Source organism: Triticum urartu, chromosome 2A (assembly GCF_056163025.1).
Source record: "Triticum urartu cultivar PI428250 chromosome 2A, HENAU_Tu73, whole genome shotgun sequence".
Classification (NCBI taxonomy): Eukaryota; Viridiplantae; Streptophyta; class Magnoliopsida; order Poales; family Poaceae; genus Triticum; species Triticum urartu.
The window spans coordinates 40548360-40562575 of record NC_141874.1 but is presented as its reverse complement, the minus strand read 5'-3'; the positions used below and the strand labels follow the sequence as shown (position 1 = coordinate 40562575).

At 46.3% G+C, this 14216-nt stretch overlaps 2 protein-coding genes and 1 pseudogene across 2 annotated transcripts; 2 read left to right on the top strand and 1 right to left on the bottom strand.

The window, feature by feature from the left end:
* Window positions 1–116: 116 nt before the first annotated feature.
* LOC125535320 (NDR1/HIN1-like protein 13) lies at window positions 117–987 on the top strand (annotated as a pseudogene).
* Window positions 988–6585: 5598 nt separating this feature from the next.
* Window positions 6586–8126, bottom strand: LOC125535319 (acyl transferase 15). The gene has a single exon (XM_048698374.2). The coding sequence runs from the start codon at window positions 8106–8108 to the stop codon at window positions 6861–6863; it is 1248 nt and encodes a 415-aa protein (XP_048554331.1). The 5' UTR covers window positions 8109–8126; the 3' UTR covers window positions 6586–6860.
* Window positions 8127–11415: 3289 nt separating this feature from the next.
* On the top strand, window positions 11416–12766 carry LOC147983402 (putative F-box protein At4g09190). Its single transcript, XM_087540718.1, has 4 exons — window positions 11416–11568; window positions 11610–11882; window positions 12216–12268; window positions 12709–12766. Exons 1-4 carry the CDS (start codon window positions 11416–11418, stop codon window positions 12764–12766), a joined length of 537 nt encoding a protein of 178 aa, XP_087396844.1.
* The last annotated feature ends 1450 nt before the right edge of the window (window positions 12767–14216 follow it).

Below are 14216 nucleotides of genomic sequence, written 5' to 3'. Positions count from 1 at the left end.
AAAGAAGTACTGTTCGGTTAGGAAGTACCAATTAATGCGCGCAAAACATTCTTGCACGGACGGTTTTGATATCGCAGATTGATTCGCACGCGCGATGTGAGGAGCAGGAGCGGCCTATGATGAACGACGGCCGCGTCCACCAGCTCCGGCTTCTCCAGCGAGTACGCTTACTCCTCCTCCGACCCCTCCCCCAGCCCGCTCTGCAGTCCACTTCGAGAAGCCCGTCCCGCCGCCGCCCCAACACCAGCAGAAGCCGCCGGCACGTACGTGGTGCACTGCCCAAAGACAAGGTCTTCCGCGTGCCGCCGCCGGAGAACGCGCGCCTCTTCCAGCACTACACCCGCCGCGCCGACTGCTCCTGCCTCTACCTCGCCGTCGCGGTCCTCTCCCTCGCCGCCGCCGTCGGGGTCGTCTACCTCGCCTTCAAGCCCAGGCAGCCGGCGTACTCGGTCGTGTCCCTCGCAGTGTCGGGCCTCGCCGGCGTCAGCAACGCCTCGGCCCCCGGCCCGCTCTCGCCGGGGTTCGCCGCAACCGTCCGCGCCGACAACAGCGCCAACGGCAAGGTCGGCGTGCACTACGACGGCGCCGGGAGCCGCGTCGCCGTGTCGTACGAGGGCATGAGCCTGGCGGACGGCGCGTGGCCGGCCTTCTACCAGGCGTCGTGCAACATCACGGTGTTCGTGGCGAAGGCGAAGGGCACCAGGATACGGTTCTCGAAGCGCGAGCGCGGGCAGATGGCCGCGGCAGAGCGGCTCCCATCGGTGCCGTTCGACGTGGACATCACGGTGCCCGTGCGGCTGCAGCTCGGCGGCGTGAGGACGTGGGCCGTGCCGGTGACGGTTCGATGCGCCATGACGGTGGACAGGCTCGCCGCCAGCGCCAAGGTGGTGTCGAGGCCGTGCGACGTCAATGTGCCGTTCTTGTTCCGTTCTGGAGGAACTGACGCCGCCGATGCAAGAAAAAATGGCTAATGGCTGATTAGGAGAGCACTTCTTGCAGGTAGCGGCCAAGGATTCATGCTGCTTCCGTCATTCTTTTTTCTCCCCGTTAATTTGTATGTTGGTTTGATCGAGCAATGTTAATTCTTTTCTTTGTTGAGAACTTGAAATCATGTTCTGTCACGAAACTGTGCTGCAGTAAAGATGTTCATGAGGTGCAACCTCTCTTCTCCTGAAAGACTGAAAGAAAACGGTGTTGTGCACTGATACCTGTTCTGTCACAATCTGAACAGTTTTATCATGTGGTTTTCGGTAGAAACTATACATTTTATTTTGGAACAGTAGCAACTACATGTCGTTCTGAATATGAAATACATGAACATTCGTAGTTTCAAGCAAACTTGGAATCTTGGATGTACTCCACTTTACACTAGGTTATTTATGCTTTTGCAGTCAATGGGAGGTGAGTGCGGGTTGATTAAAGAAAACGGTAGGGGGTTTTCTGCAAAAGTATGTGTGCTGACCGGTCCAACCGCCTGGCTGCCAATTGTCAAGCTGTGATTGGTCTGGGACTAAATCATCACATGAGATGCAAATTGGGGTATGATGGAGTGAAGTTTTGCAAGTTTGGGACTAAATCATCATATTCTGTGCAAGTTAGGGTACCTGGGGTGTTATTACCTCTTTTTCTTCCTCCGGGCTGCGTGCGTGATCCACGTAAGCTTTCACCGAGGGAAGGAAGTTTCGCCGGAAGGCAGGAACTTTTGGGTCGGCCGAAAGTTCGCGGCCGTGCAACGAATTTCGGACCTCCGCCGCCCACCTGCCGGAAGTCCGGCAAAACTGGTGATGCGCCCCCACCACAATCAATTCTCCCTGATTTTTTTTAGGGGAACCGTTCCCTGATTTTGTTTTTGAGGGGAACCGATCCCTGATTGATGAGCCTAAAAAATGTTGACCAAAAATGCATACAATTATTTGTGTGAGAAAACAGTTGATCATGTGTTTAGTTTTTTTTTGCGGGGGTATTTAAATTTTTTAACCAAGCATTTGAAAAAAAATGTTAAACAACTACTTAAAAATATTAATCAAGCATTTCAAAAATGTGAAATGCGTATAGAAAACAGCTGATCATGTATTTAATTTTTTAAATCAACCATTTGACCCAAAAAATGTTAAACGACTATTTGAAAAATGCTAACCAATCATCTTGAACAAATGTTAAATGCGTATGGAAAAACAGCTGACCATGTAATCGGAAAAAATGTTAATCTTGCATTTGAAAAAAAAATGTGTTGATCAAACGTTTGAAAAATGTTAAATGCATATAGAAAAAATGTTGACCATGTATTCAAAAAAGTTAATCTTCTACTTGAAAAAAAACGTTAACATCAAAGAAATGTTAAATGTGTATATAAAAATGTTGACCATTTATTAAAAACATATAATATTGTATTTAAAAATGGTAATCAAGAATTTAAAAATTGTTAAAAATGTGTGTATACAATAAAATGTTGACTACGTATTTAAAAAAGTTAGATGTGTATTAAAAATTATATTATATATACACACAAAATTGTACTATGTGTATGGAACAAAAGTAGAAATCCAAAAATATAAGATTAGAAAAAATGGTAATACTGTATTTAAAAATATTAAATGTGCATATAAAAAATGTTTCTGATGTATACAAAAAATGTTGAATGTGTACTGAAACCCAAGAAAAAAATAAAAAAAAGAAAACCAAAGAAAACCAAGAAAGAAACAAAAGAATAGAAGAAAAGAAAAAAAACCAGTGAAAACCAAGAAAAACAGAGAAAACCAATGAAGAAAACGCAAAAAACCATAGAACCCGTGGGAAAATAAAGAAAACTTATAGGAACCGTGAAAAAATGAAGACCATGAAAACATAAAGAAAGGAAAAAATAATGAAAACAAATAAGGAAATGAAGAAACCAGTGAAAAACAAAATAACAAAGAAAACCGGCGAAGAAACAAGAAACTGAAAAAAGAAACAAAAAAGAAATGAGAAAAAACAAAGAAACGATTGGAGTGAAAAAACTGCGAAGCGATCACGTTCAAACCGGCGAAGGTTGCACACAAAAAATGGGCCGACCCAGTCTCGCGTGAGAGAGCTATTCCCTCCAGGTGAGAGTAGCTTCTACCTCGCGTAAAGTAAGATATAGCCCACGCGCCAAACAAGTCCATGGTAATTCTCAACAGTAGCACCTACATGGGCTCGGCCCAGACATGAAGATGCGGCACACACCACTGCATATTAAACTGGCCAAGCCGGATGAGGCTTTTTTTGGTGAGCAAACTAGTCTAGCTTTTGGTTGCTCAAAAAAGAAAGAACTACTCTAGCTTTTGAATAATATCCCATGGCCATCATGAGCATCCCATTATGCAATAGTAACAGTGAGGATTTTTTGGGCTTAGAACTTTGAAAAGAAAGTCATTTTTTAGTTAAATCTGCATATAGGATGTTGATCTCCACAAAAAAGAGGCGTGAGGATTGGTTGGAGGGTTGTTCGGGATCTAATGATACAGGAGTTGAGGCCAAGCATGGACTCTCTAACCATGAAAAATGAAGACTACGGAAACATAAGAAAAAAACCAATGAAAACAGATAAAGAAATGAAGAAACCAGTGAAAAACATAATGAAGAAACCGGTGAACAAACAAGAAACTGAAGAAAGAAACGATTGGAGCAAAAAAACAGCAAAGCGAAAAACAGAAAATGGACCGGCCCAGGCGAGAGTTGTTTCCACCTCGCGTAAAGCAAGATATAGCTCATGCACAAAACAAGTCCATGGTAATACTCAGCAGTAGCACCCGTTACTTGGACTTGGGCCAGACGTGAAGATGTGGCCCACTGCTGCATATTAAACTAACCTGGCCAGATGAGGCTTTTTTTGGGTGAGCAAACTAGTCTAGCTTTTGAATAAGATCAGTATCTTCAACTAAAAAAAAGAATAGAATTAGTATCCCGTTATGCAATAGTAACCGTGAGGATTTTTTGGGCTTGGAACTTTGAAAAGAAAGGTAATTTTTAGTTAAATCTACATAGAGGATGTTGAACTCCACAAAAAAGAGGCGTGAGGATTGGTTGCAGGATCGTTCGGGAATCTAGTGATACAGGAGTTGAGGCTAAAGCATGGACTCGGTTATGGAATGTGGATGGCCCTACCAAGTTACGTACTTTCCTTTCGAGGCTTGCAAAACATCCGCTGCCGAGTGAGGATATTCGTCACCAAAGGAAGATGTGTGTCTCTGGTGCATGCTAGTTGTGTGGAGCTGCCAATTCTTGACGCCATTCTTTATTTGAATGTTCCATGACCATGTGCGTTTTGGCCTTGCACTAGTAGAAAACAGGGCTATGGTCCAGGCCGGCTCAGCCCATTAGTCCCGGTTCAGTCTAGAACCGGGACTAGTGTGAGCATTGGTCCCGGTTCGTGCGGCTAAGGCATTAGTCCCGGTTCATCTAGACCTTTTGGTCCCGGTTCGTGCCCCAAACCGGGACTAAAGATTAGACCTTTAGTCCCGGTTTGAGGCACGAACCGGGACTAATGGGGATGAGACCTTTAGTCCCGGTTCGTGCCACGAACCGGTACTAAAGGTCCCATTTTCAAACTATACCCCCCCCCCCCCGTGTGGATCGCCTTTTCAGTTTTAAAAAAATAAAAGAAAATGATGGAAATGTCAAAAAAATAAAAGAAAATAAGTTTCACATGTGATATGTGGTCTAGTTGTTGGGAAAATTACAAATATGAATTTCGACTTTATTTACAAAATCTCTCTGGAATTTGTAAAATGGGCATAACTTTTGCATACGAACTCGGATGAAAAAGTTTTTTATATGAAAAATTATCTACTCGAAAAGTTACATCCGATGGAGACAGCCTACGGCCTATTTGCAAATTTCTAGAATCCTCAAATTCCAAAAGGAAAAAAAGTTATGCTCAAATTTCAGTATTTTTAAATTTCAGTTTTTTAAATACTTATTCAAGAAGTATTAGTGTTACTAAATAATTATTCAAGAATATTAGTGTTATTAAATAATTATTTCACCTTTTTTGAATTTTGGTCAAATCTGGTCAAACTATGGTCAAACAATGGTCAAACTACTTATTCAAAAATATTAGTGTTACTAAAAAATTATTGTTTTTTAGAACAATAGTTTTAAACTCAAACAGTGAAATATGTGACTTCATGCTCAAGCTAAATTCCTGAGGGTTAATAGGATTGACATCTTACTATTGTCAGGAAAACAACAAGTGCAGACTTGGAAATGAGGGAGAATAGAACCCAGAAGTTAAGCGTGCTCAGGCTGGAGTAGTGAGAGGATGGGTGACCGTTCGGGAAGTGAGATGATTTGGAATGATGAGGGGTGATTAGAGATTAAATTGAGCAGTGATGAGGGGTGATTAGAGATTAGAGGTTAAAATAATTCAGAAATTTGAAAATAAAAAAAATTCAAAAAAATTTTAAAAAAAATTTCAAAAAAAAAACAGGAAATTTCCTTTAGTACCGGTTGGTGTTACCAACCGGGACTAAAGGTGGACCGCCCACGTGGAGGGCCTTTAGTCCCGGTTCTGGATTGAACCGGGACTAAAGGGGGGAGGTATTAGTACCGACACTTTAGTCCCGGTTCCGGAACCGGGACTAAAGGCCCTTACGAACCGGGACTATAGGCCCTTTTTCTACCAGTGTTGGTTGACGAGGAACTAGTAGAGCACAGTGGCGGAGTGTGAACCAAATGTAAGGAGGGGCCAAAACGAGTGTATGACATAGAAAAGGCTAGATGCCGGAAGATTAGTAGAGCGATTAGTAGAAATATAAGCATACTGTGTAATTTTTTCTCTAGCAAGGGGTGGCCAAGCCCGGTATTGTCCCCACTATGCTCCGCCACTGGTAGAGCACATGGTGGCCACCACGGAGCCGAGTGCAAAACAATGGTTGTTCACCATGATTGAATCTTTATCACATGGCTGCTTGATCAAAACAGTGGTGACCCTTTGGGCAATTTGGACTACGAGGAGGAAGGCAATCCATGAAGGTATTTTTCAGAGCCCTCTTTCAACCCACCATTTTGTCGAGAGGTATATTGCTGAGCTTGATGAATTGAAACAACCCAGAAAGGCAGAGCCAGCACATCCCAGACTTGTTCGCCTATGCAAGTCATGACAACCACCTCCTGTGGGCGTGGCCAAAATAAACGTTGACGGTGGACTTGCACGTAATGAGGGAGTCCGGTGCATATGCGGCGGTGTGTAGGGATCATATGGGCATGTTCATGGGATCCTCGGCTATTGTCTTCTCCAACATTAACGACCCGACAAGTCTGGAGGCTCAAGCTCTAGCCCACAATCTACTATACTGCAGAATGTTGTTATTTCATCTGAATGTAAAACGGCGGTAGAAGAAATTAAGAACGGAACTAGTGGCGGGTATGGTGCTATAGTTAGGGAGATCAGGGCAACTCAACTTCTGTTTGACAGCTGCGAGGTTATTTTTGAAGGTCGCGATAGAACAACTCGAATGCTCATAGTTTGGCTAAGTACTCAGTTTCACTTGATCGGGGTCGCGATTTGTGGCCTCGTACTCCACATAACCCATTTTGTATTCCAATGAACATTATCGAGCAATAAAGCTTTTGCTAAATAAAAATCAAACTACTAGTACAAGTAGCTCTTTTTGCAGGGAAAATCAGACTGCAATCTGCAAATACTTCGCGCTCACTGGTTAACAATTCGGAAGTTCATGCAAAGGTGCAAAGCACGAAGATTCAAAATAACTTCATTCTCTGGAGGCACGTGATTTGTTGCGGAGAGGGAGGAAGCTGCAGCAACGGAGATTGATCGTTCGACGATCGGAAGCGATCGAGGGAAGAAAATGGAGTACAAGAGAAATGATGGAGCGTGTCTACATGTCTAGGGCGGCCAGCTCTGCTAGAAACGCCTCGGCGTGCTCCGGCGTGACGCAGCGGGACAGGACGTTGACGCCGTCCTTCCCCTTGCACGGCGGGCACACCACGCAGAAGAACCCCACCGCCTTCTCCGGCTGCCACATCACCCTCGCCGGCTTCCCGCGCCCGAAGTCCGTCGCCTCCAGCCCAAGCTTCTGCCAGCTTGAGACGGCGATCGCATGGTACCTCGGGGACGACATGAGCCTGCCCAGATCCACCACCGTGGCGGCGCCGGCGTCCATCAGCAGGTCCAGTATGTCCGCGTGGCCCTTCACGAGCTTCACCAGGTCCCTGATCTCGGCGCTCGCCACCGCGCCGCTCGTCGCCAGGACCAGCTGGCTGCCGAAGCAGTTGCCGTAGTAGCCGCGCTCGGCGCCGACCTTCTCGCGCATGTTTTTGGGGAAGAATAGCATCGCGGGGGCGTCGGGGTCGGAGCCGGAGAAGATCGCGCGGGTGCGGCTCCGCCAGAGCGCCGCGGCCACGACCTCGAACGTCGTGCAGTCGCCGCCGCACTCGGCCTTGAAGCGGCTGATCAGGCTGGAGGGGATCGTGACGTCCAGGGTCGCGAGCTCCTCCGTTAGGACCTGCATCTGGGACCTCAGCGCGGCGACCACGGGCGTCGGGATGGGCGGGATCGTGGCGCCCGACCTCACGGGGACGACGGACGGCGCCCCCATCCCACGGGCGAGCTCGCCGACGGCCTGCAGGAACTGCGCGATCCCGGCGCCGTCCGCCATGACGTGGTTCCACGTCACCCCGACGACGAACCCGCCGCAGGAGAACTCTGTCACCTGCATCAGCAGCAAGGCGTCGCTGAGGCGACAGAGCTCGCCAGGGTAACGGACGGTGAGGTCCTTGAGGAACGACGGCGACGTCATGGCTTCCTCCAGGGAACAGCTAGACGAGGCGGCCACGAAAGGCACGCCCTCGCCGGTGCACGCGATGCTGAGGTACGCGTCGTCGTCGGCTCCGGCGACGAGCCGGCCGGCCATAGGGTGGTAGGGCACCAGTGCCCGCGACAGGGCCTTCTTGGTGGTCTCGGCGGGGTCGTCGATCGGTTCGTCGAAGACGAGGAGGAGCGCCATCGGGATAGGGATCTGAACCTTGTCAAAGGAGGAGAGGCTGATGATGCCGGCTGGCGTCCCTGGCTCCGACGGGCCAACGACCACCGCCGGCGACTTTGTCACTACAGCGTCACTCATCATGGGAATGGGATGATGATCTCTCAGTAATTTGATTTGATGCTCCTAACACCCGGCTGGCCTGGCTGTTTATATAGGCACACAAAGCTTTGTGCGTGCGTCATTGCATGCATGGTTGTGCGAGAGTAACATGCACATAGTTTAACACACGTGATCCGGGCATTCAGCTCATGTTGCTTTGTAAGGGTATGGGACACATCTAGATATGACATAATTATGTCACATCTAGTTTGATGTCCATTCTATTTATGGTTTATTTTTTATCCTAATTTTTTTCTTCTTACTGTATTATATATTTGTGGGAGTTTAGATGTGATATACTTAAAAAAACATCTAAATGTGAATTACACAAACTGTATTTGTAAAGCTGGTCGTAATTGAAGTATTATAAGCGGTATCATGCATGCCAACTAGACCTTTTGAATGATGTGTCATACAATTAAATAAGGAAATAGAAAGTGTAGTATCATATTATGATACCGTATCATATTAGATGTTGTACTACTTTATACTATGCATGACAATTAATAAGACAACCTAAGATACTAACTTATAATACTATGCATTACGGAGATAATATCATATACTATTATCATATGCATGATAGTAATATATTATACCCCCATTACAAACAAAAACAGTGTGGCATGTGCATGGCATAATCAATCCAGTTCATCATTTAATTGCAGTTGACTCGGACATTCAGATAAGATTAGTGTGCAGGTTGCCAGGGGAGAGGATCTGCTAAACAAATTGGGGCGTGGGACGTGTGCGTGGCATAATCAATCGAGTCGTGATCTCCAGCTGAAGATTTTGCCACAAATGGGCATGTTCACCTGTCTCTTCTCTTTTTTCTAGAAATTTTATCGATTGTTATATCGAGCTGGTACAACCGCATTTACTGAATTTTTTCCTTACCATAACTGTAGCCTCTCAATGCCCACACTTCTATCGGATCGCGCCATCCCACGACTAAGCTCGCACATTGGGCACTCCTCTGGCGATTTCTGCAACTAGAGCTATGTTTCTGAAACATGCGTCGTGTTGCAATGCTTTGCCTCATATGCTCTAACACTGGGCACTCCTCCGATGCTTTGAACTTCACCACCGAACCGTTCTTTTTTCTTCTGAAACAAAACCTCTATTGCAAAAACCTTCTGAAATAATACGTTTGTTGGAAAAAGAAACTGGCTGCACGGGACTAGTGGCCAGCGTGAGCACTTGGCCAAAATCGATCTGACAGCTACGCAGGTGGCGGACGTTGCGCGTGCATCAGCCAGTTGATGGATAGTGCTTTCCTTTTAGAAATTACAACTTACAATATTGGAAACTTTCATGATTTTTGAAACTTCTAAAAAATTAACTTTAGAAATTGAAATTCTTGAAATTTCAAATTTTGTGAACTTTTAATTTTTCGGAACTTACAACAAAAAACTGGAATGCTACATGGGTGTGGGCCCAACCATGAAAATGAGAAGAGATGATAGAGAAGGGGTAAAATCATATGTGTGCTCCTCACCCACCGCATCTCAATAGAGAAGCTCACCTCCTCTTCCCCCCAGTTGCGCCCCAACAGAGATCCCTCCCCAACGCGCGAGATGTGGGCACTCACACGCCAGGGAGTTAATCTATAAATAGTGACCTTAGCCTTTCCATGCATTTATTAGTTGGAAGCCATTGTGCTAAAGAGATGTATATCTAACTCCAACCATTGTACCTTAACATGAATTTCACATAACAACAACAATCCTCCTTTTTCTTTCATCACTAATACAAACACATTTCATCTTCAATCTTCGCCTTGAGCATCTAGCCGGGTAGCTATCTAAGTGAGTCTCCGATAAAAACATCCAGATCCACATCTCGCTATACATACAGCAAAGCTCAAACTACCGATCCATTCCCGAAGCCCCGACAGTTCCAAGATAAGAGTATTATTGCTATTGGGGGGCACCTTCGTGGGTTGCTGCCAATTCTTTCAAAGTTTCACCGCGGCAAGGAAGCTATGCCTGGAAAATAAACTTTGGTGTGGCGGCTGATGCAAGGCGAGGATGTTAAGAAGAGATTTGCGCGAGAGGAGAGGCCTGATCAGACACTTGTGAAGCGGATTGATTTTCTCAAAAATCAGCCGGTACATTTGTAGCGGCCGCCTAAAAAGGAGAAACACAAAGCAACGGTTTATGGAAGATATATATATAAAAGAGCCTTTTATGGTTCCTTGTACTGCTAGAGGGGGTCAAAGTATACATATCATTCGTCGCTGATTTTTTTTAGGATAGTACAGATGTTATGACCATGTATGAACTCCGCGTCTACCAATCGACTCTCACCGCAGCATGGTGCATGTTATAGCCTTGCCACCACCCTAGTCCGCCGTGCTACCTCCATCGGCCTTCCACTGGCACCTTTGTTGTTGCCGTGCTAGTCGCTAAGAACATTGCTACTGAGGTGCGCGATGGGTGGCGATGGGGCTTGCAACATCGCTTTGTTGCAGGGATCGTTGGCGGTTGCAGTATTGCCTATGCTGCAGTGGCAACAAGGCTCGTGTTGCAAACGTTCTGATACGGCTGGCGATGGCTCGCCGATCGGACATCTCACGTTCATGAAATCTAATAAATCAGGAGACGGCTGATTTTCTCCTCACGTTAGCTGACGACCATAGTACGCACTGGAGAAAAATCACAGCCACCGTTCCATGGAAGTGAAACCCACAAATTGCAGATAAAAAACAACTTTTTTGTAAAAAAAACAACAACAACTTAACCCAGCAGTTCACCCGTTTGGAATTTGTGTGTGTTATTGGGAGTTCATATGGGACGACCATTGAAGGAACCCTAAATAAATCTGTATACTTGGCAACTAGTACTCCCGGTCCCCTAAAAAAACCAGTACTCCGGGTATTATTGGTGATCGATCGGGAGATCGCAACAGCCAGGGGAGCCGAAGTCGCATCTGGCTAGCTAGCGCAGGCGATCGAGGTAAGGATGCCACGGGAATTGTCCTCGGACGTGCTCGTGAACATCGTCCTGCGGCTCCCTCCGAGCACCCGGCGGCTGACCCGCCTGGTCTGCCGGCACTGGCGCGACGTCGTGGACACGCGCACGGCCAAGATGCAGAGCCGCACCAAGCTTCTCGTCGGCACCGGCGAGGGCTCCGCGTACGTCGTGGACGATCCATCAACATCAACAGGGAGCCCCGGAAGATATCTTTGGAAAAACAACGACGCCAACGCCCGCCTGGCCCCCGCGAAGGCACGATGCCGATGGTCGTCGGCACCTGCAACGGCCTGATCTGCCTCCGCGACAAGCGGATGTCCGACACCGCCATCACTCTGGTCAACCCGGTCACCGGCGAGAGGCTGTCCCTCTCGCCGCTGCCGTCCGCCCCGGAAAGGACCTGCCTCGTAGGCTGGCACGAGGCGTACGGCTTCGGGTACCACCCCACGGCCGGGCGGTACAAGATCGTGCATGTGGACGCATACGCTAAGAGAGAAGCTTGCAGCAGTTGAAGGTGTTCACGTTGGGGGAGTCGTCATGGCGGGACGTTGCCACGGGCTCTCTCCCGAGATGCAATTACAGCGCCGGCATCGTGGGCGTCGACGGCACCATGTACTGGGCCGCCAAGAAGGGGAAGAAGCTCATGGCGTTCGACCTCGGCCGCGAGCGCCTCAGCTTCATCAAGTCGCCACCGGATGCGCCGTCTGACGGCTGGCACCTGACGGAGGTGCGGGCGAGGTTGGGGATCCTCTATTCTCTCTCGCCGGCTGAAAAGTCCGAGGTATGTATTTACAGAATTATTATACACTTAGGATCGGTCTATGCCTAAGTAGGCTTATGTCCCAATCAATTCAGAAAGGGGAAATTATGTTTAGAAAAAGTTTATCGTGTAACATTAATTTACTAAATTAAAGCCGATCCTTTCTAAATTGATCGAGGCTTAAGAATAAGTAGCAAAACCTGGGTAATTGATTTTTTCCATTAGATAAGAAAATGACATTGTTCACTTAAGTTCTGCACTCTTCATTATCGTGTAAAGAGTGGGCAGTCTATTGAATTTGTTTGTTCACATGGAAGTATTGCATCTTTAAATTTGTTTGAGTTACGTGTGCAGGTGTGGGTTCTAGAGGACGCGTTGACAATGAAAGAGCACACGTGGAGCCGGTTGTACGTAGTGGAGTCGGACATACCGCCGCACTCATTGCCGATGTCCTGTCATCTCATTAGGGATGTCGTGAGTAAACACAAGTTGAGCAACGATAACGGTGTGGAAGAGATCCATGAGAAAAGTTGGGGAAGGATAATCCTCAATAGACACACATTTGCCTACGTGGAGACAACAGAGCCGCTATGTGTTTATAGGTGTTGGTCTTTTTTTTTTGACTACACATAGCATGCGTATCATTTTATAAAGAGAGGGAAAAGGCATACAGAACCCTCCACTAGCGTGACATTACATTTTACATGTTACACCTCGATGCTTAGTCCACTCCACTCCACACTTGTGGTCAACCTCGATGTTTATAGGTGTTGGTCTTAGAGGTAGCACCAGTATTTGCCTACATGAGATTTTTTTTGCTTCTTTTAAATGTCAAGATCTTTTACAGTACTCTCAATCCAGTATTTGCCATGGCTTCAGTTGTAGCTGCGTCTGCTGCGTACTGAATAAATTTGCATTGAGCCACTATGAATCATCCTTTTTCATCTCTTAGGACTGCTGCAGTTGCACCTGATCCCTCGTCCGCATGATAGGACGCATCAACGTTCAACTTAATAAATCTCGCTTCAGGTTTCTTCCATTTGTGCTGAACCATCCCGCTTCTTGTTCACAGATTTTACATAGTTTCCAACAATCGCCAGAATTGAGGCGGTCCACCTGGACGCAGGGGGACATGAATCGTGATGAGTATGCTGTCTCCATAACCACCAGATGTACCAACATCCTGCTGCAATTACCTCCTTAAAATTTAAACTTGGCATGATATCCAAGGGCGAGTCAGGTTCCAGAAAAAGATATTCAAGGATTGCAGATCCCGATCTGTCCACTAGCACGGCATGGTTTATGCGGTCCATCAGTCCCAGCCCCGATCATAGTTTTCTTGCGATGTCACACTGGAAGAGCATATGTCTCATATCTTCAGCCCCCCTATGACAGATCGGACATTCTCCACTAATAGGGATGTGTCTATTAGCGAGTATGGATTTTAATGGAATGATTCCACATAGCGCTCGCCAGCATAATATTTGAATTTTCCTTGGCACTTGTAAACTCCATAGCTGCTTCCAAATCAATGAATACTTAGCACTGCTGGACGTCAACTCTTCAAGAGAATGACCCATGTACTTGTGTGTCCATTGTTCCACATAAGCAGTTCTAACTGAAAATTTTCCATGCTTAGTCAGGTGCTATGCAATAAAATCATCGAAAGCCTGGAAATTGATTGGTATTTGTAAAATTCTTCTGGCATCCACTGGATAGAATATATCACAAATCAACTGGTCATCCCACTGTGTGGTAACTGGATCAATAAGCTCAACAACTCTTGATATAATTGTATGGCCCCGCGGGGTTAACACTTTCCTGTCAGGACTTGAGGGGATCCACGGATCTTCCCAAATATTCACATTCTCCCCCGAGCCTATTCGCCAAATATACCCTCTTTTAAAGGTAGTCAAGCCAGCGACAATGCTCTGCCATGTAAAAGAGGAACCATTTTTCGAGCCTGCATGCAACAAATTAGTGTTTGGAAAATACTTTGCCTTCAAGATCTTAGCACAAATAGAGTCTGGGTTGATAATCATTCTCCAACACTGTTTTGCGAGGAGTGCCAAGTTAAAAGAATGCAGGTCTCTAAATCACATACCCCCCTCACACTTTGGAATACACATTTTCCACCATGAAAACCAATGCATTTTTTTGTTCTCCTCATCATCTCCCCACCAATATTGAGAAATAACATCAGTGATATCCTTGCAAACTCCTTTTGGCAATTGGAAAACTGACATAGCAAAAACAGGAATAGACTGGGCCACTGATTTTAATAAGATTTCTTTCCCTCCGGTTGATAGCTGTTTCTCCATCCATCCCTTTAACTATTTCTTTATCTTTTCACAA